General features: G+C 42.2%; 2 protein-coding genes across 3 annotated transcripts; one reads left to right on the forward strand and one right to left on the reverse strand.

Moving 5' to 3' along the window:
* Positions 1–269: 269 nt before the first annotated feature.
* LOC135112596 (NADH-ubiquinone oxidoreductase 49 kDa subunit-like) lies at positions 270–25,834 on the reverse strand. 2 transcript variants are annotated; one of them, XM_064027097.1, is made up of 11 exons: positions 25,680–25,834; positions 8,676–8,788; positions 4,883–5,097; positions 3,949–4,171; positions 3,577–3,778; positions 3,062–3,249; positions 2,444–2,607; positions 1,940–2,059; positions 1,542–1,671; positions 1,268–1,413; positions 270–627 (listed from the first exon to the last, which is right to left on the reverse strand). In XM_064027097.1, exons 3-11 carry the CDS (start codon positions 4,987–4,989, stop codon positions 498–500), a joined length of 1,410 nt encoding a protein of 469 aa, XP_063883167.1. In that variant the 5' UTR covers positions 4,990–5,097; positions 8,676–8,788; positions 25,680–25,834; the 3' UTR covers positions 270–497. The 2 variants fall into 2 exon arrangements, with proteins under 2 accessions (XP_063883167.1, XP_063883166.1); XM_064027096.1 differs by lacking the exons at positions 8,676–8,788; positions 25,680–25,834 and adding an exon at positions 5,716–5,747.
* Positions 12,967–23,394, forward strand: LOC135112600 (uncharacterized). The gene is made up of 3 exons (XM_064027100.1): positions 12,967–13,088; positions 21,545–21,755; positions 22,065–23,394. The coding sequence occupies exons 2-3, from the start codon at positions 21,545–21,547 to the stop codon at positions 22,232–22,234; spliced, it is 381 nt and encodes a 126-aa protein (XP_063883170.1). The 5' UTR covers positions 12,967–13,088; the 3' UTR covers positions 22,235–23,394.
* Positions 25,835–25,929: the final 95 nt, after the last annotated feature.

A 25,929-nucleotide genomic window follows, 5' to 3' on the forward strand; every position in this document is an offset into this window, starting at 1 on the left:
ACTACAGCCTTACAGGTGGATGTTCTCCGCAGCATTGTGGCCTTACAGGTGGATATTTTATGCAAGATTACAGCCTTACAGGTGGATATTCTATGCAGGATTACAGTCTTACAGATGGATGTTGCTGCAGTGGTTACAATTACTTGTCATTGTTTTTGTGGTACATCTTCATGGTTATGGCCAGGGATCGGTGTTGTATGTAGTGACATGCTCTCTTGACAACTTTACCAAGAAACTGCCAGTAGTAAGGTACTTTGATTGATAAACAATTGTTATATAAGTATTTACTATATTTCCAGCATTGGATATTGAGACATTATTTACAAAGGTACAAGGAAACATTTTGATAAATACAAAGAATGCTCACCCCAAGGACTTTTCTAACAGATTTCTGCATAACAATTTTATCTAGATGTGAACCGTACCAGTAATCTTCCAGTAACTTCCTTGATTGCTCGTCTTCAGCAGGCTGGCAGTGGAACACAAAAACGCTATTCTTAACGATCCACCTCGCCAAACACAATGTCCAGAGTTCCAATGATAGCCACAATGTCTGCCAGCATGTGATTCTTGCCCACCATATCCGTACCAGCCAAGTGTGCAAACCCTGGGGCCTTGATCTTGCATCTGTCAATGCAAAAAAAACATTGTGCAAGATGATACCGACATGTCACATGAAACCTCACTTTGGTGTCCTTGGTTGGACAAATATTTGTATATAACTAAATCCTGAAGTTGTAAGGTTAACATAATTAAATAATCAAACTGGATCTCTCAAAGCAGATCTCTCCTAAAAAGAAAGAGTTTTCTATAATTAATGTATTTTCAATGTGGATTTGTCTCCTGCTAAAGTGTGGAAGGATGAGTATGAACAGGAGTGTGTGAGGCTCGGCATGGTGCTCCCTTCAGGGAGCTTCCTAGTGCAGCCATAAGGGCTGACTAAATTATTTGTTTCATACTCTGTTCACTGGAAGCTGAAAATGACAAGATGCATTAGTCTATGTGAATTTGTGACCCATGTGCTGACTGGTTATTGCCATGAATTCATTAATCAGATTTTATAGTTCTTACTACCTATTATATTGATTTTTACAATTAGCCCACATTTATATTTAATGAATAATAATTTTCAGCCAATCAGAAATAAGGAACAGGCAAAGGAAACATATCAGTATAGTGTAGTGTAGTGTAGTAGGCAGTATGACAGCCAGAACCAAAGGCTCTCAAAGAACTCCATTTGATGATGCCAAAAAAAGTGCTACCAAACCTGTAAGGTCGTGATGAGCCGTCAGAAACCAGGTACACCCCAAATTCTCCCTTGGGTGCCTCCACAGCAGTGTAAGTGGCACCGGGAGGCACCTGGTACCCCTGGGTGAACACCTTGAAGTGATGGATCAGAGCCTCCATCGATGTCTGCAAAGTGATAGTAACACAAATGTACATTACAATGGAATACCTCATATATAGCAGTCTCTTTACCAAGTGTAACCCTTGAACATTTTACTGATAAAGGTGATGAATGATGATGTGATGACACTCACCTTCATCTCTGCTCTCCTGGGTGGGGCCACCTTGGCATCATCTACACGCACCTCCCCAGGTGGCATCTGGTTGAGACACTGCTCAATGATCCTCATTGACTGTCTCATCTCCTCCACACGAATCAAATACCTTTAGAGAATAATGAACACTGATAGAATTTCATACTTTATCTTAAATTTAGTGTGTAATTTCATAGATGGATCATTACATCTTCAGTTCTCGTCACTGGCATATAAGCAAACCACAGAGTTATCTCTGGCTGCAGCAGTGACCATCTTATCATGATATCAGCAGAAAGGGATTATATATATGTGTGTGTGTGTGTGTGAAAGAATGATGAACTTTCACACTAGCCAATCCTCTTCAAAAGGAAAAAGCTTTTTTTAAATTTTTTTACCTGTCGTATGTGTCTCCATTCTTCCCAACAGGGACATCAAATTCCACCAGGTCATAGGCATCATATGGCTGAGTCTTGCGCAGATCCCATTTGATACCAGACCCTCGCAGCATCACACCACTGTGGGGGAAGTACGTATTACTAAGCACATCAAAGTACAAGCTTTCAAGTGAAGAACCATAAACACGTAACATCAACTGAAAACTGAGAGAACATACATGATTCTAGCCACTTCAAAAATCTATCCTTCAAATGGGTAGGATTATGATGAACTGTGTATGACTGATGATCAGTCAACACTCCAAGACTACTATACTACCATCCATGAATCATGTAGATATTGAAGATACATAAAAGTTTGTTAACTAGGTAACAGAATGGGTGTTAATGGAGTATAGACCAGGTGTCTGGAGGGAAAGGCATTATGGCTACACAGTGCAAGATGTAAGCTGAAAAACCAAGGAGCAAGTAGTGGTGGTGGTGATACATCATGTCTTGGCACACCTGAAGCCATAGTTGAGGGCATCTTCAGCTGTAACTGTGCCAATGCCAATGGTTCTTTGCTTCCAGATGCGATTAGAGGTGAGCACATCTTCCACCTCATCCAGTCGTTCTCCAAACTTGCTGATGAACTCATAGATGTCATCCATGAGGCCAATTGGGATGTCCTGGTGTGAATAAAAACATCAATCCTATTTTTGAAGTCATGGCTATTTCCTAAATTTTACTACATAATAAAGAACATGCATGATCATCACAGTCTGCTTGGTGTGTCTGAGTATGCTCCAGTTTTTAAAAGACAAAGGTGAATGAAGCATTTACTTGAGAACATACAAACTAAACTCTTGCAAGATTTGGGAAGTGCTTCTCATTAAAAAAATAGCCAAACTACTGTGAAGTTTAGTTAATGGAGGAATGTGGATTTGAGACATGAAAGTTAGACAAGGAAAATATGTAGAATGAATATCAAGACTATTGGAAGCCATGAGGAAGATATAAAAATGTAGACAGTATTACCACAGCTTAAGGCCAGTAAGTTGGTTTATAATAGCCTATCAGACATGAGTACACGAACAACAATCACCAATTATCCAGCCAACTGAATGCCAAAGTAGGACTTACAATGGCCACTCCACCAGGACGGTAGTAGGCAGCATGAAGACGAGCACCAGAGGCTCTCTCGTAGAACTCCATCATCTTCTCACGCTCCTCAAAGAGCCACAGGAAGGGCGTGAGTGCGCCCACATCCATAGCATGAGCTCCCAAGAACATGCAGTGGTTGAGGATACGTGTGACCTCAGCAAACATGGCTGTAAATGAGAAATGTTGCAATGTCTTGGGTGACTGTCAGTATGTTGGTTATCGTTTATGTTTCTTTTATCAAATTCATAAATAATTTTAAACAAACCAACAGCCTCCCTGCATGCACACACACACACACCCCTCAGCTCTTCACACAGCCCACATGAAGTCAGCTCATAATCTCTCCAACCCCATACTCATACTCTTTAGTCCATATAATACACACCATCATGGCAAAACATCTCCACCTTTCAAACAACTAACAGTCCTCTTTCTTCTCAGAAAACACACCTTCATAATTCCCCTCATGCATCTAAAGACTGGCAGGAACTCACTGCGGATATACTTGGCCCTGATGGGTGCCTCCAGGCCAAGCAGCTTCTCCACAGCCAGTGAGTATGCCTGCTCGTTGCACATCATGGACACATAGTCAAGGCGATCAAAGTATGGAAGAGCCTGAGTGTATGTCTTGTACTCAATCAGCTTTTCTGTCCCTCGGTGCAGCAGCCCAATATGAGGATCTGCGCGCATCACGGTCTGTTGTACAAAGACAGGTGGATGAGAGATCACAGGTGATCTAAAAATGATATATTCCTTAACCATTTATAAACCCAAAACTTGTAAATCAAGACTAGCCATAGATTCCTTTTTTTTTTTTTTCATTTAATGCATCTTTTTTTCTTTCTTGTATATCCATTGTGCCTTACCTCACCATCCAGCTCCAACACCAGCCTCAGCACACCATGGGCTGCTGGGTGCTGTGGGCCAAAGTTAATGGTTACATTGCGGACCTTCTTCTCAACAGGGGCCTGCCTCTGGGTCCATTCAGGAGGAGGAATCTTGTCCCTATCTTCTGGGGGCAGAAGAATGGGGCCCTCAAACTGCCGCATCCAATCATAATCTGGAAACCAGGTTGCTCCTCCACGGCGGCTGTATGGCAGTGGGAGCAAAGAATTATATGGGGGTGATATTACACATTTGGCTATATTAGCTTTGAAATGTTCTTCACTGTTGCACGGCAGAGAGACTGGCATACGTTTTCTCATCCCCCGACCCAACATCCCCTCACTAACCAGCCCCCCACCATATGCGTAATATGTGCTACATTTGGCACCTACGAATTACATATCGAGACTCATGTTATACCCTCGTCAAGGCACTTCATTCCCCCTTACTTCCTTATGTTATTCCCTAGTCAAGGCACTTCATTCCCCTTGAGTCTCAAGTCACTTTCCCGTCAGGTCCATTACTGGTTGAAATTACCAGAACCCCCTATTCCCCTTATCATTCCACTACCCATGGGCCTTAAGCTTTATGGGAATAAGAACACCTAACGATGTATACATCTTATGCCCTCTGCTACCACCGGCCTTTAAGGATCACGGGCGAAAATATTACCCACATCTCCGATTATAACCCTGAACCAATAACTTTTTGCTGCGTGGGAGTCCTCATCACTGCTAACCCTTCTCTCGGAACTGATAAAATCCCACAGGTAACAGCTGCAGACGCCGAGGGGACCCTGACACAGTGATAATCTGCCTTTCTTCTCCTGCAGCAGAATCAGCTGACCCACAATAACACAGCTCGCCCCTCCTCTCCCAAGCAGATTTCCGCCCTAACACTTTGCCCACAGCTCACCTTGCATAGTAGGTCGTGGCAGCGTTCTTCAGGAAGCTGCGAGACCCCCCACAAAAGGCAGTGGAGAGCAGTTTCTGGCCGAAGCCTCCCAGCACACCAGTAGCCATCTTGCCCGGTGAGACTGCGAGGCGCTACAGGAACCGTCTTGGAGTATGTCCTCACATCGATCCTCCTCTTACCACTTCCTCATTCTTCATTTTGTGTCCTCTGGCAGCCTATTATGATATTGTGTTTTATTGTATGATGTGAAATCAGGAGATAAAGCACGGTGAAGTTTCGTAATGTTGAAGTTTAAAGATGGTACACTGGTTTTAGATCCTGCCAGCTATTGCGTAAACAATATTTTGCATAAGTTGTGTTATAATAGTAAAGGATGGGAGCAATGACATGTTATACTATCTTCCTTCCTACATTATTGAATCTATAATCACTCAGCTATAATAAACATTCATCAACAATCATGTGACACCATCGCATACATAATATTATTTGGGAAGGCACAATTTGATACAAAATTCATAAAACTATATGTACTAGGATTTGGGAACAATTAACTACCTGCTCACATTTTACATAGATTGTTATTAAATGCATATATTATAATGAACCTTTCTTGTTATCCCTTCCCATCTCATGACCCAGGCAGAACACCCACTCAGCCTTGAAACTGGAAGAACATCAACATTTTAATTACCACCTTTTCTGCAGGAGTGACCACAGCCAGCGATATTTATTTGGAGGTGGGAACCCTTCTCGGAAAAGAGTGAACGTTCCCGGATGCATGTGAGGGAACAGAAAGCTCTCGAAAGGGGTAGCGAGGGTGGTCAACTCACGGATGTCGGCGAGACGGTGAAAGTTACCAAGGTGATCCTGGAGAAGGGAAATGAACGAAAAGGTGATGACGCTGGAGAAGGCGGTGGTGGTGGCGGCAGGTGGTTGTGACGGTGGTACAGAGGATCAATTGGTTGGTTACCGACAGGCGCCGTAGCATCAGGGTCAAAAGGAAGAGAGGAGGGTAGGGAAGAAGAGTTAAATGGTAATGATATTGGTAACAGCAATTACTTGGTTATCATGGGTATGGTGGTAGTAGTAGGAATAGTAGTAGTAGTTGTAGTAGTAGTAGTAGTAACAGTTACGATAATAATAATAATAATGATATAATACTAGTGTTATTCCTTCTGCTATTACAATAACTACTGCTGTTACTAAAATCTGTTACTGCAGATGATGGAGATGATGAGGATGATGATGATAATGATGATGATGATGATAATAATAATAATAATAATAATAACAATAACAATAATAATAATAATAATAATAATAATAATAATAATAATAATGATAATAATAATAATACGTGAATCTATCTGTCTTGTTTATCTATGATTTTATGCTTACATCTTTATTTACTATATAAATTTTTCCGATCTGTTTATCTAGTGAATTGTATAAAATAGCAATAGAAAAATCAATGTGTGTGTGTGTGTGAGTGTGTGTGTGTGTAACAGGTATCAGAGATCATTGTATATAGACAACTGGAGGCAGAAAAAAAAAAAAAACGAAAGAAAGATGGAGGGCAAAAGGGAAAGGAGGAGAAGAGAAGTGATCAAGAGAGAAAGTGAGGACAAGACAAGGAAGAAATAGAGGGGAGGGAAGGGAAGGGTAGAGGAATGGAATAGGCGGAAATGAGCGGCTGAGAGAAAGGGCTACGATCGAGCAGGCATGTAGTGTAAACAAGAGGCAGGTTATAGAAACGGAGGCTCGAGATGCAGTGCTGGGAAGAGGCTGTGAAATGAAAGTGCTTGGAGATGAAGAGGTAAGAGTAATGAAGAAAGGCTAAGAGAAACTGTGGGGGGAGACCAGAAAGACACTAGAGGCAAGGAAAGGAAGGAGGCGGTTACGGGGAGGAGGGAAAGAAGATAGAGAGGATGAAACAAAGGATCAGTAAATATATTGGAAGAAAGGCATGGTGAAGGAGGAAGAAGGGAGGAGGTAGAGGGGGAACAAAGAGCAAGTAAAGACATTGGAGGAAAGGCAGGGAAAGGAAGGAGGAAGAGAGGATGGAGAGGAGGAACAAAAGGTCAGTAAGGATATTTGAGGAAACGCAGGGAAAGGAAGGAAAAGGAAGAGAAGATAGAGTCAGTAAAAATATTGGAGGAAAGGCAGGGAAAGGAAGAATGGGTCACGAGAAGGAAGAGAGGACAGAGAAGAGGGAAAAAAAGACAGCCTAGGGGGAGGTTTGCGTGGAGGTGACTCAGGGTAAGGAGTGAGGGTGGATGCAGGAGTCACCTTGCAGTACCCCTGTTTTCTTCTCTTTGTTGATAATTCACAAATCATAAATTCTGTGGGATAAACAAAGATCCAGCATTGTTTTTGTTGCGTAATATCTTTGTTTGGTTCAGGTGGGGAAGATGAGGAAAGTCTGTAGGTAGTATTCTCAATCATTCATCCCTTTTTTTCTAGTAAACTCTGGAACTCCTTGCCTGCTTCTGTATTTCCTCCTTCCTATCACTTGAACTCTTTCAGAAGGGAGGTTTCAAGACACTTATCCTTCAGTTTTTGCTGCTTAATATCTTTGGTTCTAGCAGGGAAGGTGGGGAAGGGGAGGATAGAGGGGGATGCGACCCAAGCACGAGTGATGGGAAGTTTGGGAAAGGGATGAGCGGCGCCTGGATGACCTCTTCCTCACGTGTCTCAGGGCTCACTGTTGATTCAGTATAGAAAGTCTGTTTCCCGTATAAACGTGGTCATAAGTCAAGTCATCTGCCACATTTACTCTGTGTTCATTGTTTTCCCTCCGCTTGAGGTTATCTCATCTTGGAATCTGTCAGTTTTGTAAAGAGGCTGTCAGGAAGTCAGGAAGTCAGGAAGTCGGAGTAATTAAGAGCGAGGGAAAACAATGAACGCAAACGAAGTGAATGTAATGTGTTGTTAGAATATTGACCATCACTGTACCACCACCACCACCACTACTACTACCACCACCACCACCACCACACATGCCAACCCAATGTCAAAAGCAGGTGAGCATTTCCATCTCCAGAGTACAAGATTATTTTCGTTCTGCTGATCCTTCTACTTTTTTTTTCCTTACTATTTCTCTTAATCTATAACCAAGATGGAGGTCACTTTCTCCCTGTAATACTTCACTGTAGTCTCTTATTTTTGGGGTTTAGAGTTTCCTTGAGTTTAATTTTGTCTCTTTTCTGTAAATGTTTCTTTCGTCTGGTTTCCTGGAAGTCACGTAATCTTATAAAAGGTCATAGGATATCATTATTATTATTATTATTAATATTATTATTATTATTATTATTACTACTACTACTACTACTACTACTACTACTACTACTACTACTATTACAGCTACTGTTATATAAAGGTTAGGGAAAGAACGCCACTCATGAGGTCTGTTTATTTGATCGTTCACAGTAAGACCCAAGACAACATTCACAGCCATCCACAATGTACAGCCAAGTCAGAATTAACAAACATCCGCACACACAAGTCAGACTTACAATTCTTAAACTTACAATAATTCAAGAGAGCTAAAACATCAAGTCACATAATTATGGCTTTTTTTTTTTCTATTTTCACGATCATTCTCATTAGCGAATCCATTTGAACACACATTTTCTTATGGGTGAGTTACTGTACCATACATTACCTCACCACGCCACCCTGAAGACTCTCTCTCTCTCTCTCTCTCTCTCTCTCTCTCTCTCTCTCTCTCTCTCTCTCTCTCTCTCTCTCTCTCTCTCTCTCTCTCTCCCTCACCTGTCTCGCATCTTACCTCCTCGCCGGCGCTTCCCTTGATTCCCGAAGCTCCTCCTTCCTCGGTGTGGCCACGTGACCTTCGCAGGGGTCAGCCGCCGCCCGAGGGTCGCCCAGTAGAGGTCAGGTGGCCTGGGGAAAGCCAGGTATTACATTTGGCGGTGAATGTTGATTATCGGAGTGGTGGTGGTGCTGCTCCAATAACTACTACTACTACTATTACTACTACTACTACTACTACTACTGCTACTACTACAACCACCACCACAACCACCACTAACTCGCTCAAGAGGGAGGTTTCAAGACACTTATCCTTCAATTTTTTACTACCGCTTCGGATCCTATTCGGGGACCGGCATCTCGCTGTTTTGTTTTTTTATTTTTTTTTCTTTAGATTTTTTGTTGCCCTTGGCCGGTGTCTCTCCTACATAAAAAAAAAAATAAATAAAATCTCGCATCACCACCACACCACCTCTACCAACTCCTCATGATGAAGCAACCTCCTCCTACACTCCACACGGGGCAGGCTTATGGGCACGGAGGGGCAAGCATGGGGCAGGGGGTGATCACTGAAGGGCAAGGGCGCAGCAAGGTGATTAGGAGTCAAGGAAAGGACAAAACGCGGGCAATAATAAAGATCAAGAGCAAGCACAAACAAGATATACGTCTGTGTAAATGCATAAGGCAAGTTTAAGTGTTCCCCCATCAGTTAATTTCTCCTCCCGACTTCCACCACACACACACACACACACACACACACACACACAGTAGTAGTAGTAGTAGTACAATAAATGATTAAATATTGACTACAGTTGGAGTATTTAACCATTTCACTGTTGAGGTCGTCTTCGTTACCCTTCCTAGCACTGTAAAAATAGTTTGCATGGAGATTACAGGAAAGAAAAGAGAGAAAACTGAAGGTTAATATTGTCCTTTACGTCACTGGGTTATTTATGAGAGCTTCGCAAACAAATGGTGTTCAAAAAGTTACAGTTATTGAAGAGGAGAATTTTGTTAAGCACTGAGAGTTGATGGTGAAGGAGAATCGATATGCTAGATTAGGTACGGAGGGAGTTCCTATAGGTAATGGCGATGGGATGAAAACTAGCGGGTCATAAAAGAAAAAGGTGTTAGTTTCGTAGCTCTCTCTCTCTCTCTCTCTCTCTCTCTCTCTCTCTCTCTCCAAGATTTCTTTCTCTGAACAGTACGAAAGGGAAAGTTTTAAGACCATTCAGAGCCGCGCATCCTGAATCTCTCACAGGCCACAAACAAAAGGTCTTCCGGGAAACTTGCCCGTCATCAGCTCTCGCGTCCCCGTCACCTGCCTCAGTACTTCCGGATATGGACAGGTAAGCAAGTAAAGGTCTCGGTGATCAAGTACTCGGTTTAGTAAGCTTTAGTACTTTCGAATATTGGGAATAAAATGTAAGAGAGAGAGAGAGAGAGAGAGAGAGAGAGAGAGAGAGAGAGAGAGAGAGAGAGAGAGAGAGAGAGAGAGAGAGAGAGAGAGAGAGAGAGAGAGAGAGAGAGAGAGAGAGAGAGAGAGAGAGAGGAGGGGGAAAAAGATGGCTTAGTTATTATTTTCCGTTAAAGTTTCCTGATATGAGAACTAAAACAATAGTCCCAGTGGTCAACTTTTCGCTTTAATACTTTATAGTTTTTATTTTTATAATTTATCATATTATTATTCATTATTCTTAATGTTATTTCATCATTTACTAATGCTACTGCTGATATTTTATAATTTTATTCCTGTCATTTTAGAATTCAATTAGCCCTATTGCTTTTATTTTACAATTTATTAGTCACATTTCCTGTTATTTTGTCATTTAGTCATGTTGCTGTTATTTTGTTATCTAACCTCGGTATGTTATGATCCCCTTATTCTTAAACACTTTGATATGAAAAGGCACGCATTTCCCTAGAAGGCTATTGAATTTACTGTACACTACTACTACTACTACTACTACCATTATTATCATCATCGTTACAGCTTTTTTGTTCCAACACGAGTTTCACATTACAAATCCTTTCGCAAACCTCAAAACTATCATTTCATTACTATTCGAAAGTATTTCCGTTATGTCACGAGAGAGAGAGAGAGAGAGAGAGAGAGAGAGAGAGAGAGAGAGAGAGAGAGAGAGAGAGAGAGAGAGAGAGAGAGAGAGAGAGAGAGAGAGAGAGAGAGAGAGGTTCCGGAGGTAGCGATGTGCATATGTTCGCAAAAAAAAAAAAAAATTACGAAATATCGGTCGGTGAAAAGAGGAAAAGTCTGAACAAAGGAGCAAAATACTGAGAAAGGCGCAGTTAGAGAGAGAGAGAGAGAGAGAGAGAGAGAGAGAGAGAGAGAGAGAGAGAGAGAGAGAGAGAGAGAGAGAGAGAGAGAGAAGAGAGAGAGAGAGAGAGAGAGAGAGAGAAAGTGAGAAGGTACAACAACCCTATTACTTAATGGTGACCTTGAGGGGGATGAAGTTTAAATACGAATATTGAGTTAAGCTTCTTTTTCTTCCCTCAGTATTCTGGAAATTTGATGAAAGGTGAAGAGGGATGATGATGATGATGATGATGATGATGATGATGATGATGATGATGATGATGAGGAGGAGGAGGAGGAGGAGGAGGAGGAGGAGGAGGAGGAGAAATTTAAACAACGGAAACATCCAGTTTAATTTATTCATAATGGAAAAGTATTTAACATTTTTTTTCTTTTCATTTTTACTTAATCCAAGCTTCTTTCTTTATTTATTTTTTCATTTTATTTTTGTTATATAGTCTTCTTAATACTGAAAATTATTACACACGAAAAAAAAAAAAAATAAATAAGTGACGTTTCTTTCTTTCATTCTTTTTTCTTATCCTGCTTAATTTTTTCTACAGACTTCTTAATATTGGTAATTATTAAGCTGGAAAACCAGTTAACAATTCTTTCTTTCTTTGTTTTCCTTTCTTTTTATCATGAATGCCCGCGATGAGTCATACCCACGTGTACGATGAAGTGAAAGTACAAGAAATCTACGGAATAAGTGTGCCATATATGATTACATCCGAGTGAGAGAGAGAGAGAGAGAGAGAGAGAGAGAGAGAGAGAGAGAGAGAGAGAGAGAGAGAGAGAGAGAGAGAGAGAGAGAGAGAGAGAGAGAGAGAGAGAGAGAGAGAGAGAGAGAGAGAGAGAGAGAGAGAGAGAGAGAGAGAGAGAGAGAGAGAGAGAGAGAGAGAGAGAGAGAGAGAGAGAGAGAGTATTTTATTTATTCATGCATGATACTTTTTTTATTCGATCAAAATTTCAATTAACTCTCTCTCTCTCTCTCTCTCTCTCTCATCTCTCCTCTCTCTCTCTCTCCTCTCTCTCTCTGCCTTTATTTCAGTCAGTCTGTCTGTCTGTCTACCTGTCTGTCTGTCTGTCTACATGTTTGACTTTATTTTCCTTGCCCCTCCCCCCTCCTCTCTCTCTCTCTCTCTCTCTCTCTCTCTTACTTTCAATGCTCCTCCATTAACTATCACAAATCACCCTTTTCTTTTTCTTTCACCACACTCACCGTCATCACGCAAATTAGCGCATCACCAACACAGGTACCGTAAAAAAAAAACACATGCATTAGTACTTTCATATAGGCTGATGCTGCTGCTGCTGATGATGATGATGATGCTGGGGATGATGAAGCCGGTTAACACTGGAAACTGGGCACCATAAAAAAAACTTCTCACTATCCTCGTTGCCATTATTTTTCTCCTCCTCCGCCTCCTCCTTCATCACTATCATCGTCCACCATCAGTGTTGTTGTTCCTGCTACTGCTATCATTTCTATTATCATCACTACGAGAGAGAGAGAGAGAGAGAGAGAGAGAGAGAGAGAGAGAGAGAGAGAGAGAGAGAGAGAGAGAGAGAGAGAGAGAGAGAGAGAGATATTCCTTCCTTTTTCTTATTGTTGCTGTTATTATCATCATTATTATATGCTATTGTTGTTGTTATCATTATTATTACTATTGTCATTCTACTACACTTAAAACATAACATTGAATAATTCGCATAGTACACACACACACACACAAACAAGGCTTCAGTGTGTGTGAGTGTGTGTGTGTGTGTGTGTAAAAGATCACCACTCTCACACTGAATACACCACAAACAGACAATTACAGCGAAAACACACGAAAAAAAAAGAAAAAGAAAAAGCAACAACGCCAAAATCAACTTCCCACATAGACTTGAATGCAAAAAAGGTATCACAAAGAGAATAGGCGAAAGAAATGAGTTACTGGCAACCCCTCTACCTCCCCCTTGCAGCCAACCTATATAAGAGAGTGAGCAGGTGTCTTGGCCATCACTTCACGGTCCAGGAGACTTAGAAGCGGGCACGGCACAGGCTGGAAAGAGAGGCAGCAGAACACGCCCCCTTACAATACTGACCTACTAGCCTCATCTAGTAACAGAGTGAGTTTTTCTCTAAAATTATACTTTTTTTCCACTTTCTGTGTCCTCATTACGGGTTCAGTTATCTTACTTAGCCGTTGCATAAGTGATATAAGGTTGTTCATTTGCGTTTTGGTGAAATTTGCGTGGCGAGTCGATCTAAATCCTTATGATATCATGTTTGTTTTGTTCATTTCTTATCAACAACAATAACATCGACTTTATTACCACTGTCACCACAATTGCAACCACGACCACCACCACCGAGACCAACAACAACAATAACATATAAATGAACACGGAAAGTCGCGAATTATATACATATAAACAAAACAAAAAAAAAAAGACAAACTATAAAACAAACCAGAAGGAAAAAAAAAACCACACGGAGACCCATTTTTTTGTCATCGAAGTAAAAAAAAATAAATAAATAAAAAGTAAAAGTAAAAAAAAGACGAAGGGAAAAAAAAGACAAATACAAAAAAGTAGGAGCAAAAAATACTACTCAAATGAAATGTATTTTATTGTGCTTGTTAAGTTGTTGTTGTTGTTGTTGTTGTTGTTGTTGTTGTTGTTGTTGTTACTGTTATAGTTAGTTAGTCGGTCAGTCAATGTCACCCAGATAGTTAGTTAGATACGAGAGAGAGAGAGAGAGAGAGAGAGAGAGAGAGAGAGAGAGAGAGAGAGAGAGAGAGAGAGAGAGAGAGAGAGAGAGAGAGAGAGAGAGAGAGAGAGAGAGAGAGAGAGAGAAATCGTGGTGAGAGCGAGACTATCCGGTAAGGAGGGAGAAAGTGAGGGGAGAGGACGGAATAAGTGATAGGCAGGTGAGGGGGGAAAGGGAGGTGGGGGAGAGAAGAGGGGAGAAGAGAGGGGGAGGGTAAAGTTTGGCAGTGCAATCCCCTCTCCTCCCCTCTTCACCTCACCCCTTCGCTTTTCTTTCCCTTCTTTAATTTCTTTGCTTTTTACATCCCAGCCCCCCCCCTCTCTCTCTCTCTCTCTCTCTCTAGAAGGGGTGGGGGGTGACGGGGGTGCCTAGTGCAGTGTTCACCCCACAAGCTAGCACATCAACTTCCCTCCCTCTCCCCTCTCTCCAATATTCCCCCCATCCCCCAGAACCGCTTTCACTGCCACCACCGCCACTACTACCACCACCACCACCATCACCACCACCGCCATCCCTCACCACCATTACCGCCACTGCCTCTTGCGTCCATCAGTGCATTATTTGACTGATTTGCCGCCATCTTGTGTCTCCTTTCACCTCTCCTTTTATTCAGTTGATTTAATTTATCTATGTTTAATCACCATTTATATTTTCGTTTTCTTTTGTAATTTTTTTTCTCCTTTTATCTTAATTTCCAACAATGTCCTTTTCTTTTACTCTTATGTCACTCGAAAGTTTCATTTACGTGCTAAGATTTTGTGTTTATGTTCCTCTCAACCCGTGTGTGTGTGTGTGTGTGTGTGTGTGTGTGTGTGTGTGTGTGTGTGTGTGTGTGTGTGTGTTGTGTGTGTGTGTGTGTGTGTGTGTGTGTGTCGTGTGTGTGTGTGTGTGTGTCGAAAACTTCCTTCCACTTCCCTTCACCTCTTTCTTTCTTCAATCTTCTCCAATTACTAATGTGGAAGAAAGTAGGAAGTGGAAGGAGGGAAGGAAGGAGGGGTGGAGGGAGAAGATATGGAGTAGATATGGGAGATGAGAACCTGAGGGAAGAGGAGGAGGAAGGCAGTAGGGGGCAGTGGGGGGGGGCCAAGGTGGGGTGGTCAATGGCCCCTGGAGAAGTATGTGACCCTCTGGCTGGTCCTGTGTCCTTTCCTTTCTCTTTTGAAGGTCAGACATGTTAAGCTGTGTATAAGCCTTCCTCTTCTCCAATAAGCCTCCTTTTTCTCCTTTTCCTACTGTCATATAGGTCCATTTTTTTTTTTTTAGGCCTATCTTTCTCTTTCCTTGTTCCTTTTTCCCGTCAGACGTCAAAGTTTTCTTCCGTTTTCTTTAAGTCTTATTTCCTCCCCAGTAGTCTTTTCTCTCTCTCCCATAAAAAAAAAGAAATGGAGTTATCTTTTTCTTTTCTCCTCGCTCTCCTATTTCCTCCCACTCAATCGCCAACCTTTCTCTTCCCATAGTCTTCTCCCTATCAGAATCGAGCTCCCCACTTCCACTCAGTCGTCTACCTTTCTCCCATGATCCTCCATCCCACTGAACCCTCTCGTCTCCTCACACTTATAGGTCCTCCCCTTCATTATCTCCCCTTTATCTATCCCGCTAGAGTACTTTTTTATCTTTTTATATATTTTTTTAGGGTACCCTGTTGGATCTTAAGTTTCGTCTCGTGTCTGTCTGGTGGAAAGTTATTTCTTATCATGCCCGTTTTCTTTGTGAGCCAACTGGGAAGCTAAAAAAAAAGGAACGAGGGTATAAATCTGAGAGGGCCAAGTAAGGACGGCATTCTGATCTCGCCTTTAACAAACTCTGGTGTAAGTTATGGTATGTGTTCGTGATTTTCGTAAGAGTTTGACAAGGATTCAGCACAGTCAGTAGGAGTGTAAGTTAAGATGGAGTAAGAGAATAAATGTGACAGTATTAAGCAAGGGGTGTTATTTGATCTTGCCTTTAACAAACTCTAATGTAAGTCAGTATGTTTTCATGATAGTAATAATAGTTTAGCAAGAATTCTGCGTCACCAGTATGAAAAACACTCATGAGAACTCAGCTTGACTCTTTGGCCTTTGAAAATTAGTCCTGATCTTGTGTTTATCAAGCTCTACTGTAAATTACTGGGTGTTTTCATGATTCTAGTAACAGTGAAGCAAGAATTCTGCATAGTCAATAAAAAAAAAAAAACGCTCATGACAACACGGCTTGACTCTCTGGCCTTTGAAAATCAGTCCTTATGAGAGGGCAGTGTTTCAAGACAGGAGGTCAGGAAAGAGATGAGGAATGGACACGTGAGGAGTGGTACAAGTGAAAGGAAGTTGCTGTGGCTTATCATGCCTGCACTGGAAGCAACACTAACGAGCGACGCTGTGTTTTATCTGTTCAGTCCGCACATCATTACAGTTCGTATTTCTAAAAGGGCGTCTGATCTCGAGTACATTTAAGGCTGTAGTGGAGGTTATTGGCGTTTTCAATTGTGTTTCATGATTCAAGTGATAGTTTAATAATAATAATAATGGGGGAGAGAGAGAGACAGAGAGAGAGAGAGAGAGAGAGAGAGAGAGAGAGAGAGAGGAGAGAGAGAGAGACGAGAGAGAGAGAGAGAGAGAGAGAGAGAGAGAGAGAGAGAGAGAGAGAGAGAGAGAGAGAACACCTATAGACCGACTACTTTTTAGCAGGATCGACCGGAAGTTGTTGTGTTTTAAATTGTGTTTTTATGATTCTAAGAGAGTTTAAAAAATGGAAAACCATTTATGACAACCTCTGTACTTTTAGCAGGCTATAGTGGAAATTACTCGAGTTTCCAAAGGTGTTTTCATGAATTTAGCGATAGTTTGATAAGGATTCCACAACACAGTAAATATAAATACCCATGAGAACCTGACCAATTCCTACGTAGTGAACATTACTGGTATTTTCAAAGTTGTTGTTTTTTTTTTATATATAATTTAAGTGATAGTTTAACGGCGATAGCAGAAAGAAATAAAAAAAAACAATAACAACACAACTGATAATCTCAATCTATCCTAGGGAACACTGCGATTACGTAAGAATAGCAACCTTTAAGCGATAAAACGTCATGCGCAAATTTTGACACTATCGTATCGGAAAACTGAACGAGATACCAAAGAGACACTGAGAAAAAACAATACATTACTTATGCGACACGTGCTTTCATTTCAACCGGATGAGTGAACAATACAAACACACAAGAATATAAGAAGACTACGGAGACCCAGCTGATCTACACTACGCAGCTTCTGAGATACCGAGATGTAGGAATTGTGGAAGTCTGCACGGCTAGACAGGAAGGCATTTAGCTAGCGGGAAGAGTAAGTTATCTGTGGAAACGGGAGAGGTGATAAAAACTCGCTAAATGCCACTTCTTAGCGATCAGAGAGAGAGAGAGAGAGAGAGAGAGAGAGAGAGAGAGAGAGAGAGAGAGAGAGAGAGAGAGAGAGAGAGAGAGAGAGAGGGGCGAACGTAATTACATCTCTGAACACAAGAGCCTCATCGTGTTGACTGGGAGCAAAAAAATCTGTCACCGTGACGTGCACCTCAAACTACACATCCCTATCCACAAAGATGCACTTTTTCGTGACTTTCATTTGTCTGCGAGGTGTTGAGGAGGAGCGAGGAGGAGGAGGAGGAGGAGGAGGAGGAGGAGGAGGAGGAGAAACCACGCTGGATGGAAAGTGGCGGGATACAAACGAATCGCTACACATCTTTAGAAACTCATTTCGTGAAAAGGTCAATTGGTTCTCCGGGCAGCCACGAGGCGGGGTGACGGGAGCGTGACCACACCTGCCCAGCCTCACCCACTACCGCTACTACTACAACTATTATACTACTTGTGCTGCCGCCTTTAATGCAGTAGTAGTAATAGTAATTGTAGTAGTAGTAGAAGTAGTAGTGACATTAATGATCCCAGCGTAAGTTATAGAAGAAGAAGTAAGATGGACGTGATTTCTAAGGCAGACGGAAGAACGGAGAGCACAAAAATGCAAAAAATACAAAATACAAAAAGCAAAAATATACAAACGATTAACCTCTGTACTAACTTCCTTTCCTGTGCCAACTTTCACACCCACATATCTTAACAACCCTAATTACTCAGGGACTCGTTAACTCACTCTGCTAAACTAACAAACATGAAGTATCTCCTGCATCTCTTCTCTCCTCTACCTTTCCTGTGGTCACTTTTACTCCTTCACACCGATTAGACAGAACAATCGCCTCATGTCTACTCCCAATTAAACTCTATTGCAAATCTTACATCCTCTTTCTTTACCTTCCCTTGCTCCTTTCTCATCCATCTTTCTTGTAAATTCTTCGTTGCAGCTTTTCCTTTTTTCTTTTGCTTTATCTCCCCTTGCTTTCTATTTCTCTTCCTTCTTCCTTCTCGTTTTCTTTTTTTATTCATGTAAAATTCCTTTCATTGCAGTCTTTCATCTCTCTCTCTCTCTCTCTCTCTCTCCTCTCTCTCTCCTCTCTCCTCTCTCTCTCTCTCTCTGGTCTTTTGTTAGGCTCCTGATATTCTTTTTCTTCCCTCATTCCTACCTTTCCTCCCCTCACTCCTCCCTTTCCTCCCCTCACTCCTCCCTTTCCTCCCGCACACACACCTGTTTGCCCATTCATTACTCTCATTATCTGCCGCCAAAGGGGAGAGGTTTGTGCCGTGACGAAGCGTGACTGCGAGAAAGTGGTGCCAGCGCCCGTCTTGTGTTGGCCTGCGTGGCTGGAAAGTTGTGTGTGTGTGTGTGTGTGTGCGTGTGTGTGTGTGTGTGTGTGTGTGTGTGTGTGTGTGTGTGTGTGTGTGTGTGTGTGTGTGTGTGTGTGTGTGTGTGTGTGTGTGTGTGTGTGTGTGTGTTGGTGAATGGGTGGGTGCATATGTGTTCTACCTTCGAAACAGACAAACAAGAAGAAGAACGACAACAACAACAACAATGAACACCACCCACCATCACCACCACCACCGACACACACACACACACACACACACACACACACACACACACACACACACACACGTGGCGGTTTCGAGAGCCTCAGAAACAGACTTGTCTACCTTCCTCCTCCTCCTCCTCCTCCTCCTCCTCCACCTCCTCCTCCTCCTCTCCCTCCCCTCCCTTGACCAGCCGTCTGGAAGCCTCACCCTTCCCTCCCTTTCCTCCCTCCTCTGCCCTACCTCTCGTCTGAAGCATACGTTCCCTCCCTCCCTCCTTCCCTCCTATAGGTTGCCAGATTCTACCTCAATCCCTCCCTTCCTCTCCCTCCCTTTCTCCTTATCTTTGTCATCCTGTGTCTGGAAGCCCCTCCCTCCCTCCCTCTCTCCCTCCTTCGCTTCTTTCATCAGATTTAATCTCTCTCTCTCTCTCTCTCTCTCTCTCTCTCTCTCTCTCTCTCTCTCTCTCTCTCTCTCTCTCTCTCTTTCACAGACGAGAAAGTTGGATAGACAGCAGCTGGACACACACACACACACACACACACACACACACACACACAGAGAGAGAGAGAGAGAGAGAGAGAGAGAGAGAGAGAGAGAGAGAGACGAGAGAGAGAGAGAGAGAGAAGAGAGAAGGAGACGAGAGAGAGAGAGAGAGAGAGATTGAGAGAGAGAGAGAGATGAGACGAGAGAGAGGAGAGAGAGAGAGAGAGAGAGCGCCAAAATCACTGGAATGACTTGTACTACACGTGTCATCAGTTTCTCTCCCACCGCGAATGTTGCAAGCAGAGGTGAATACAGTGCAATACGTAAATGTTGGGTAAGTCAGCGAGAGTTACAGAAAAGACGTAAGAACAGAGAGAAGCCAAGATGTAATAGACTTATATGAACAGACTTATTATATTCAAAATTGACATTACCGTTTAATGTTGAATATACTCGTAATGAGTAACTGCATCTCGTATAAATGATGATAATAATAATAATAATAATAATAATAATAATATATAATAATAATAATAATAATAATAATGAAAACGTAAGTTTGTGTAGTTATACATGGATTAACTTACAGAAATCAGACAGAGAGAGAGAGAGAGACGACGATGAGAGAGAGAAGGCGAAGAGAGAGAGACGAGAGAGAGAGAGATGAAGAAGAGAGAGAGAGAGAGACGAGTTATAGCGAAGAAAGTAATCGAGGAAGGAAAAGAAAACAATGAATATTCGGCCACGCTACCTCATCTCCTTCCCTCCCACACGAAGAGGAGGAGGAGGAGGAGGAGAGGAGGAGGAGGAGGAGGAGGAGGAGGAGGAGGAAGTGTTGGCAGTAAGCTTTCTACATCTACAGCTAAAGTAACTGAATAAGACAAGGTAACTTAATAAGAACTGAAAACAACAGCTAATATTTCCAAAGTTTCACACAATAGGGAACTCTCCACTCGAACCCAGCAGTCACACTCGAACAGAACAACAGAACAAGGCAGTCTAGTGAACAAACGGGGACTTAGTGCAATACGGTGTTGCATAAATCAAGGAGGCGAGAGGCAGCTGAGGGGGTGCCCGTCTAATACAAACAAACAGAAGAACACTTGCCCGAGAATTTGAGACGCTGCGTTCATGTAGCGGCCAACGTAGGAACACTTTAGCTACACCGTTGGATTTTAGCACTCACAGTCTCAGAATTGCGGGAGTGCAGTAATATATGGTAGAATTTACTGCATTGTAAAGTTGGGTGTTGTTTGTGAGCGTCCATGCAGCGGCCAGTGAGTAAACAGCATACCTGCAATGTTAGTCTTTTGTAGCAGTCTCGGAATTGTATACAAAGAGAGCAGTATAAGGTAGAAATATAGGATGATAAAACTTAGGCAAATTTTACTTGATCTGGTTCTCCATCTACAAACAAATTTACGTAGGTGTTTTAAAAAAGAGGAGTGTTATGGCACTTTCGGATCTATATACTGTAAATTGGGCAGCATTTTAGAAGCTAGCTAACTTTGTGGGAGCGGCAAAATGAAAATGTGTGTGTGTGTGTGTGTGTTGACTTGACTCTTCAAGAAGGAAAAATAAGAATGAGAGCGGCACTATAAACGACTTTTTTTTTTATTTATTTTGCATATTTTTCTTGTTTATTGTGCCTCGGTTACTCCCTGGAGAGAGAGAGAGAGAGAGAGAGAGAGAGAGAGAGAGAGAGAGAGAGAGAGAGAGAGAGAGACGAGAGAGAGAGAGAGAAACTTCGTAACCGCTTCAGGACGGCAGGAACACAACACAAAATAACACAACACCCTCTTCTCCCGGATGTATTCAGCTTATTCATGGGTAGATCTGAGTATTGACGCAACATGTGTACGTACCAGCGCAGCCCACTTTCTCGTGTCAGTGGGCCGCTCATCACCCACGCCCTGCATACCGCCGCCGCACGTGTCACCCCGCTGAGGACAGGTGAGAGCATGTACCTGACGCAGACATTGAGGCCCGGACTTAGAAACGCTTTTTTCTCTCATCACGACTATCTTCAAAAGCCACAGAGATGACTGGCCGGGTTCTCAAGAGTGTTTCTCCTATTAACAAAGTAGAGATCTTATTAATATGTCACCGTTATAAAAAAAATAAATAAAAAAAAAAACACACTAAAAAATTAAAGAACTGCCGGGGGTGTGGGGGGCGAGTGGATTGGTTCTCAAGAATGTTTATCCTGTTAATATAGAAATCTTATCAATCATCCAATAGAACCGTAAAAACACCCTTAAAAACCAGTGTCATTTCATCTACAGCCTCTGAAAGCAGTTGGGGTGCGGCACAGAACGGTTTGTGAGCATCCCACCATGAGTTTAAGTCCTTAGTCTTTGACATATCCTTTACATCCTGTCTCTATCCTTTCAGATGCGTGTGTGGCAGGTAGCTGTTGTGGTGGCGGCTGTAGCGGTGGCCGTCACGGAGGCGCAGAGGTTCAGACAAGTCCCGCCAGCTCGCATCCCATCGCGCGCCGAGTTAACGGTGGCGATAAACAACGTGGACACGGTGAAGAAGGCGCTGGCGTGCATCGAGGGGCTCCCGTGCAAACTGGATGATGAGTACCACGTGTTGCTGCAGCGTGAGTAGTGCAACGTTTGGTTTCCTACAGCTTGACAGAAACTTGAAGGCTTCCTCTTTGTATATTATGCATGAATGGATGGATGGATACATAGATAGACAGATAGATGTATAGATAGATAAATAGATTGATGGATAAACTATAAACTGACTGATATTGAGAGAGAGAGAGAGAGAGAGAGAGAGAGAGAGAGAGAGAGAGAGAGAGAGAGAGAGAGAGAGAGAGAGAGAGAGAGAGAGAGAGACAGAGAGAGAGAGAGAAAGAGAAAGAGAGAGTATATATAACTGAGGTGTCTGGTTCGTGCTGCAGGGTGGGGCCCCGAGGTGATGCTGCGAGGTCACTGCCCGGCGGGTCTGTGCACGAGGGAGCAGGCACGCGAGGCCAAGTGGCTCATGTCCCAGATCTACGAGAAATACCCCAAGCGGTACATTGCCTCCGTCAACAGGCTGGCCGCCCGCCCCAACCCTTACTACGGATAGAGGCGTGGCAGGCTGGCTCCTGGCACCCCTGGCTCTTCTGGTTCCTTCTGCTGCCCACAACCTGCACTCTCAAGATGATACGAGAAGATTTAACACTATATTCACAATCATTTCAGCGTCTTTAATTATAAGAGGCCACATTTTATTTTATTCTATTTTATTTTATTTTTTTAATATAAGAGGGGCATCTGATCTACGGCAACAAACAGGTAATAAAACACAGAAGCCAACTATTACCAGTCCCTAAAGAAGTTACTGATATTCTCAAGAGTATTTTCAGGATTCTCGTCACAATTCAAGATTCTACACTATCAATGACAAAAACACCCATAAAAACCCGACTGCTGATCTCCACAGCCCTTGAAAGTAGTCCTGATGACCACAGCCGTTTTAAAATGTGTCTCTTAGTCTGTTTTCTCTCGTAACTTCTTAACCGCTCGGGATTCGTAAGTTTTGCGCTTCCCGTCACTTCAACACCCAATGGTACTCTTCACCACAACGAGGAAGATGGAGAGGGCCTGTCTTTTTTCCTCTTAATTCCTTGACAGTTCGCGACTCGTATGGATTTCTATGATTCAGCGGGTCTCGAACTCTTCCTCGACCACCTATGCAACGATGAAAATGGAGAGAATCTGTCTTACTTTCGTTTTCTTACAGGTTTGGGGTTTGGTAAGATTTAGCGGCTCTCGTAACTCGCAATTCTATATCCGCCCATGCTATGTATTATTGTACGTAGGTGCCTCGGTAGACATCATTCCTAGGTATTCGTATTATCTCGCTGTGAATTCTACTTAAGGGTTTCCGATTCTCTTTCTTCTCCTGAGCACTTTGTGTAAGCTTCGCCAGTAAAGTCTTCACTATAAGTTCGCGAAAAAAAAGACGGTTATTTACTTATGTTTTCGTCTCTGATCTCTATCGTATTTATTTTTATTTTATTTATTTTTTATGTGTGTGTGTTTTGTTTGTTTTGGGTCATTGTTATGCTTCCATTGATGTTTGTTAGGTTGTTTATGTGAATGTTACCCACCGTCTTATCTTCTTTTTTTTTTTCTTCTTTCTTTTCTGTGTCCTGAGTTTTATGGTGAAATGTGTTGTGTTCCAAGCATTTTCCTTTATATCTAATTAAAAGATGATGCTATGAAAAAATTCCACCAAATCCATCAAGTCTTTCATTAAGCTTTGAGAGAGAGAGAGAGAGAGAGAGAGAGAGAGAGAGAGAGAGAGAGAGAGAGAGAGAGAGAGAGAGAGAGAGAGAGAGAGAGAGAGAGAGATAATCGATTATATTTATTTATCCATTCATATAATGATTAATTTTTGATATATTCAAAATTAAAGTGCAGTTCTCCCTCCTTCCCCCTCCCCTCTCTCTTTATGTGGCCCCCAGACTTCTGTTTCATTTCATACACACACACACACACACACACACACACACACACACACACACACACACACACACACACACACACACACCTCCTGTTTATCACCATCATAAACAAATGATAACCAGAAAGACACTTCTTATAAACATCCAGAGAGAGAGAGAGAGAGAGAGAGAGAGAGAGAGAGAGAGAGAGAGAGAGAGAGAGAGAGAGAGAGAGAGAGAGATATTCCCAGCTTCAGTCAACCTATGTAGTCTTAACTTCTCTCTTGTTATGTTTTCTCTAGATAGTTTTATTTTATTTTATTTATCTTATTCATTCCCTCTCTCTTATGTGCATTTCTGGTTATGAGCACCGGTAGCCTTCGTGTTCCTCCTCCTTCTTCTCCTCCTCCCTCATTCTTCCATGATTTTCCCTTCTTCTTTCTGCTTACAAGGCCGTCCTCACACACACACACACACACACACACACACACACACACACACACACACACACACACACACACACACACACACAAAAAAAAAAAAAAAAAAAAAAACGCCACTAACTTCACTTCGTACTCTTTGTTCTGTCAGCATCAAAGTTAAATTAATAAATTGATCAATAAAGAAATAAATAACAAAAATAAGATAAGAAAATAAAACTAATTATACAGTTCCAAACTCCTTATTACCATTTAAGAGCGCGTTTCATGATTTAATATTCCTCTATTCGTGGAGGATTAGCTAAAGACGCCCTGTGTGTGTGTGTGTGTGTGTGTGTGTTATATTAATATAATGCGTTGTTATGCATCACAACACACACACACACACACACATACACACACACCAGCACATCACTACTACTGACACCCACCCGCGATTAACAGATAGGTAAGTAAATAAACTAATAATAGAAGTGTATCACCGCGACCATTCGGTATCATACACCCATGAGAGAGAGAGAGAGAGAGAGAGAGAGAGAGAGAGAGAGAGAGAGAGAGAGAGAGAGAGAGAGAGAGAGAGAGAGAGAGAGAGAGAGAGAGAGAATCTTCCTGCATCCTATCTGAGAGAAAAAAAAAAATAATAATATTTCCTCTACGCTAGACTTTCCTCCTTTTCACTTCCCCTCTACCATACACAGTCTCGAGTCCTCCTATTCCTCCATCTCCCTCCCTCTAAACTCTCCTCACTTCAGTATCACGAGCGAAATGATAAAATCTATGTATACACAGATGGGAGAGAAGACGGGTGAATTCAAATATTAGCATCACATAACGAAGGATAATGAGAAAACCGCCTTGGTGTATGTGAGTGTTGGTCTGAGACTAAGCAAGGCCCCGATAACTCTCAGATACGGAGAGCATAAACACCATACAATAAAAGCGACACACTGATAAATACAAGTGCATGTGTTCATAAAAAAAAAAAATGCAATGTTGCAGAATCAATTAATATGAATGATTTTGCGAGTGGTAATCCGCTACTACAGTAATGCGCCCCGCCCACTTCCCTGTAGATCGTTAGAAGTAATAAATACGATCGAAAATGTAATGTCAATGGAACAGAATACACACAAACCCATAAGACTGCAAACAGTGACGATGGTGATTGCACGTTATTTAAAATGTGCATGAACACAAGTAATTAGCATAACTATGAAACCAATAATATAAGTAACATCATCTGCCTATCACTACACAGCACGGCAATCAGTATTATTCAGAATTCGCAAATAAAAATACCATGACAACACTAAACAATACCATAAAGATTCAATTATCGTCATAAATAATTAATGCGTACCCTCAGAACACAGGACCGACACAATACAAGGCCACCACCTTAGCACAAAAAAAAAAAAAAAAAAAAAAACTAATACACAGTAGCAAACACTACATAATCAACACTTATCAACACTACACAGGTAAAACGTTAGTAACAACAGAAACGTGCACTATGAACAAACAGGCACCCATTGACTGCAACAGACAACCAAAGGGAGGCAGACACGAAAGAAAAAAAAAATCATGGGAAGTAAACAACACCGGGCCGGAGTATCAACAGAGAGGACAGTACTGGAAGAACCTGAGTGGAGCCTGAGGGCGTGGCAGCAGCAGGGCAGGTAGTCCCCGCACCTCCCAGGGGCACACAGCATCCAACACACCTCCTCCTAGCACTGTGAGGGTAAAGCCCGCGCTATTTTCTGATGCTTGCGCAGGCCCACTTTGTTTTCTTTTTTCATAGACTCTAGAAGAGGACGCAGAAATGGCTCCCGACTAGGAAATAACAGTAAACTATCACATCGGATGTCAAAAAGGGGTTAAAATCGTTGAAG

This window comes from Scylla paramamosain, chromosome 24 (genome assembly GCF_035594125.1).
Source record: "Scylla paramamosain isolate STU-SP2022 chromosome 24, ASM3559412v1, whole genome shotgun sequence".
Lineage (NCBI taxonomy): Eukaryota > Metazoa > Arthropoda > Malacostraca > Decapoda > Portunidae > Scylla > Scylla paramamosain.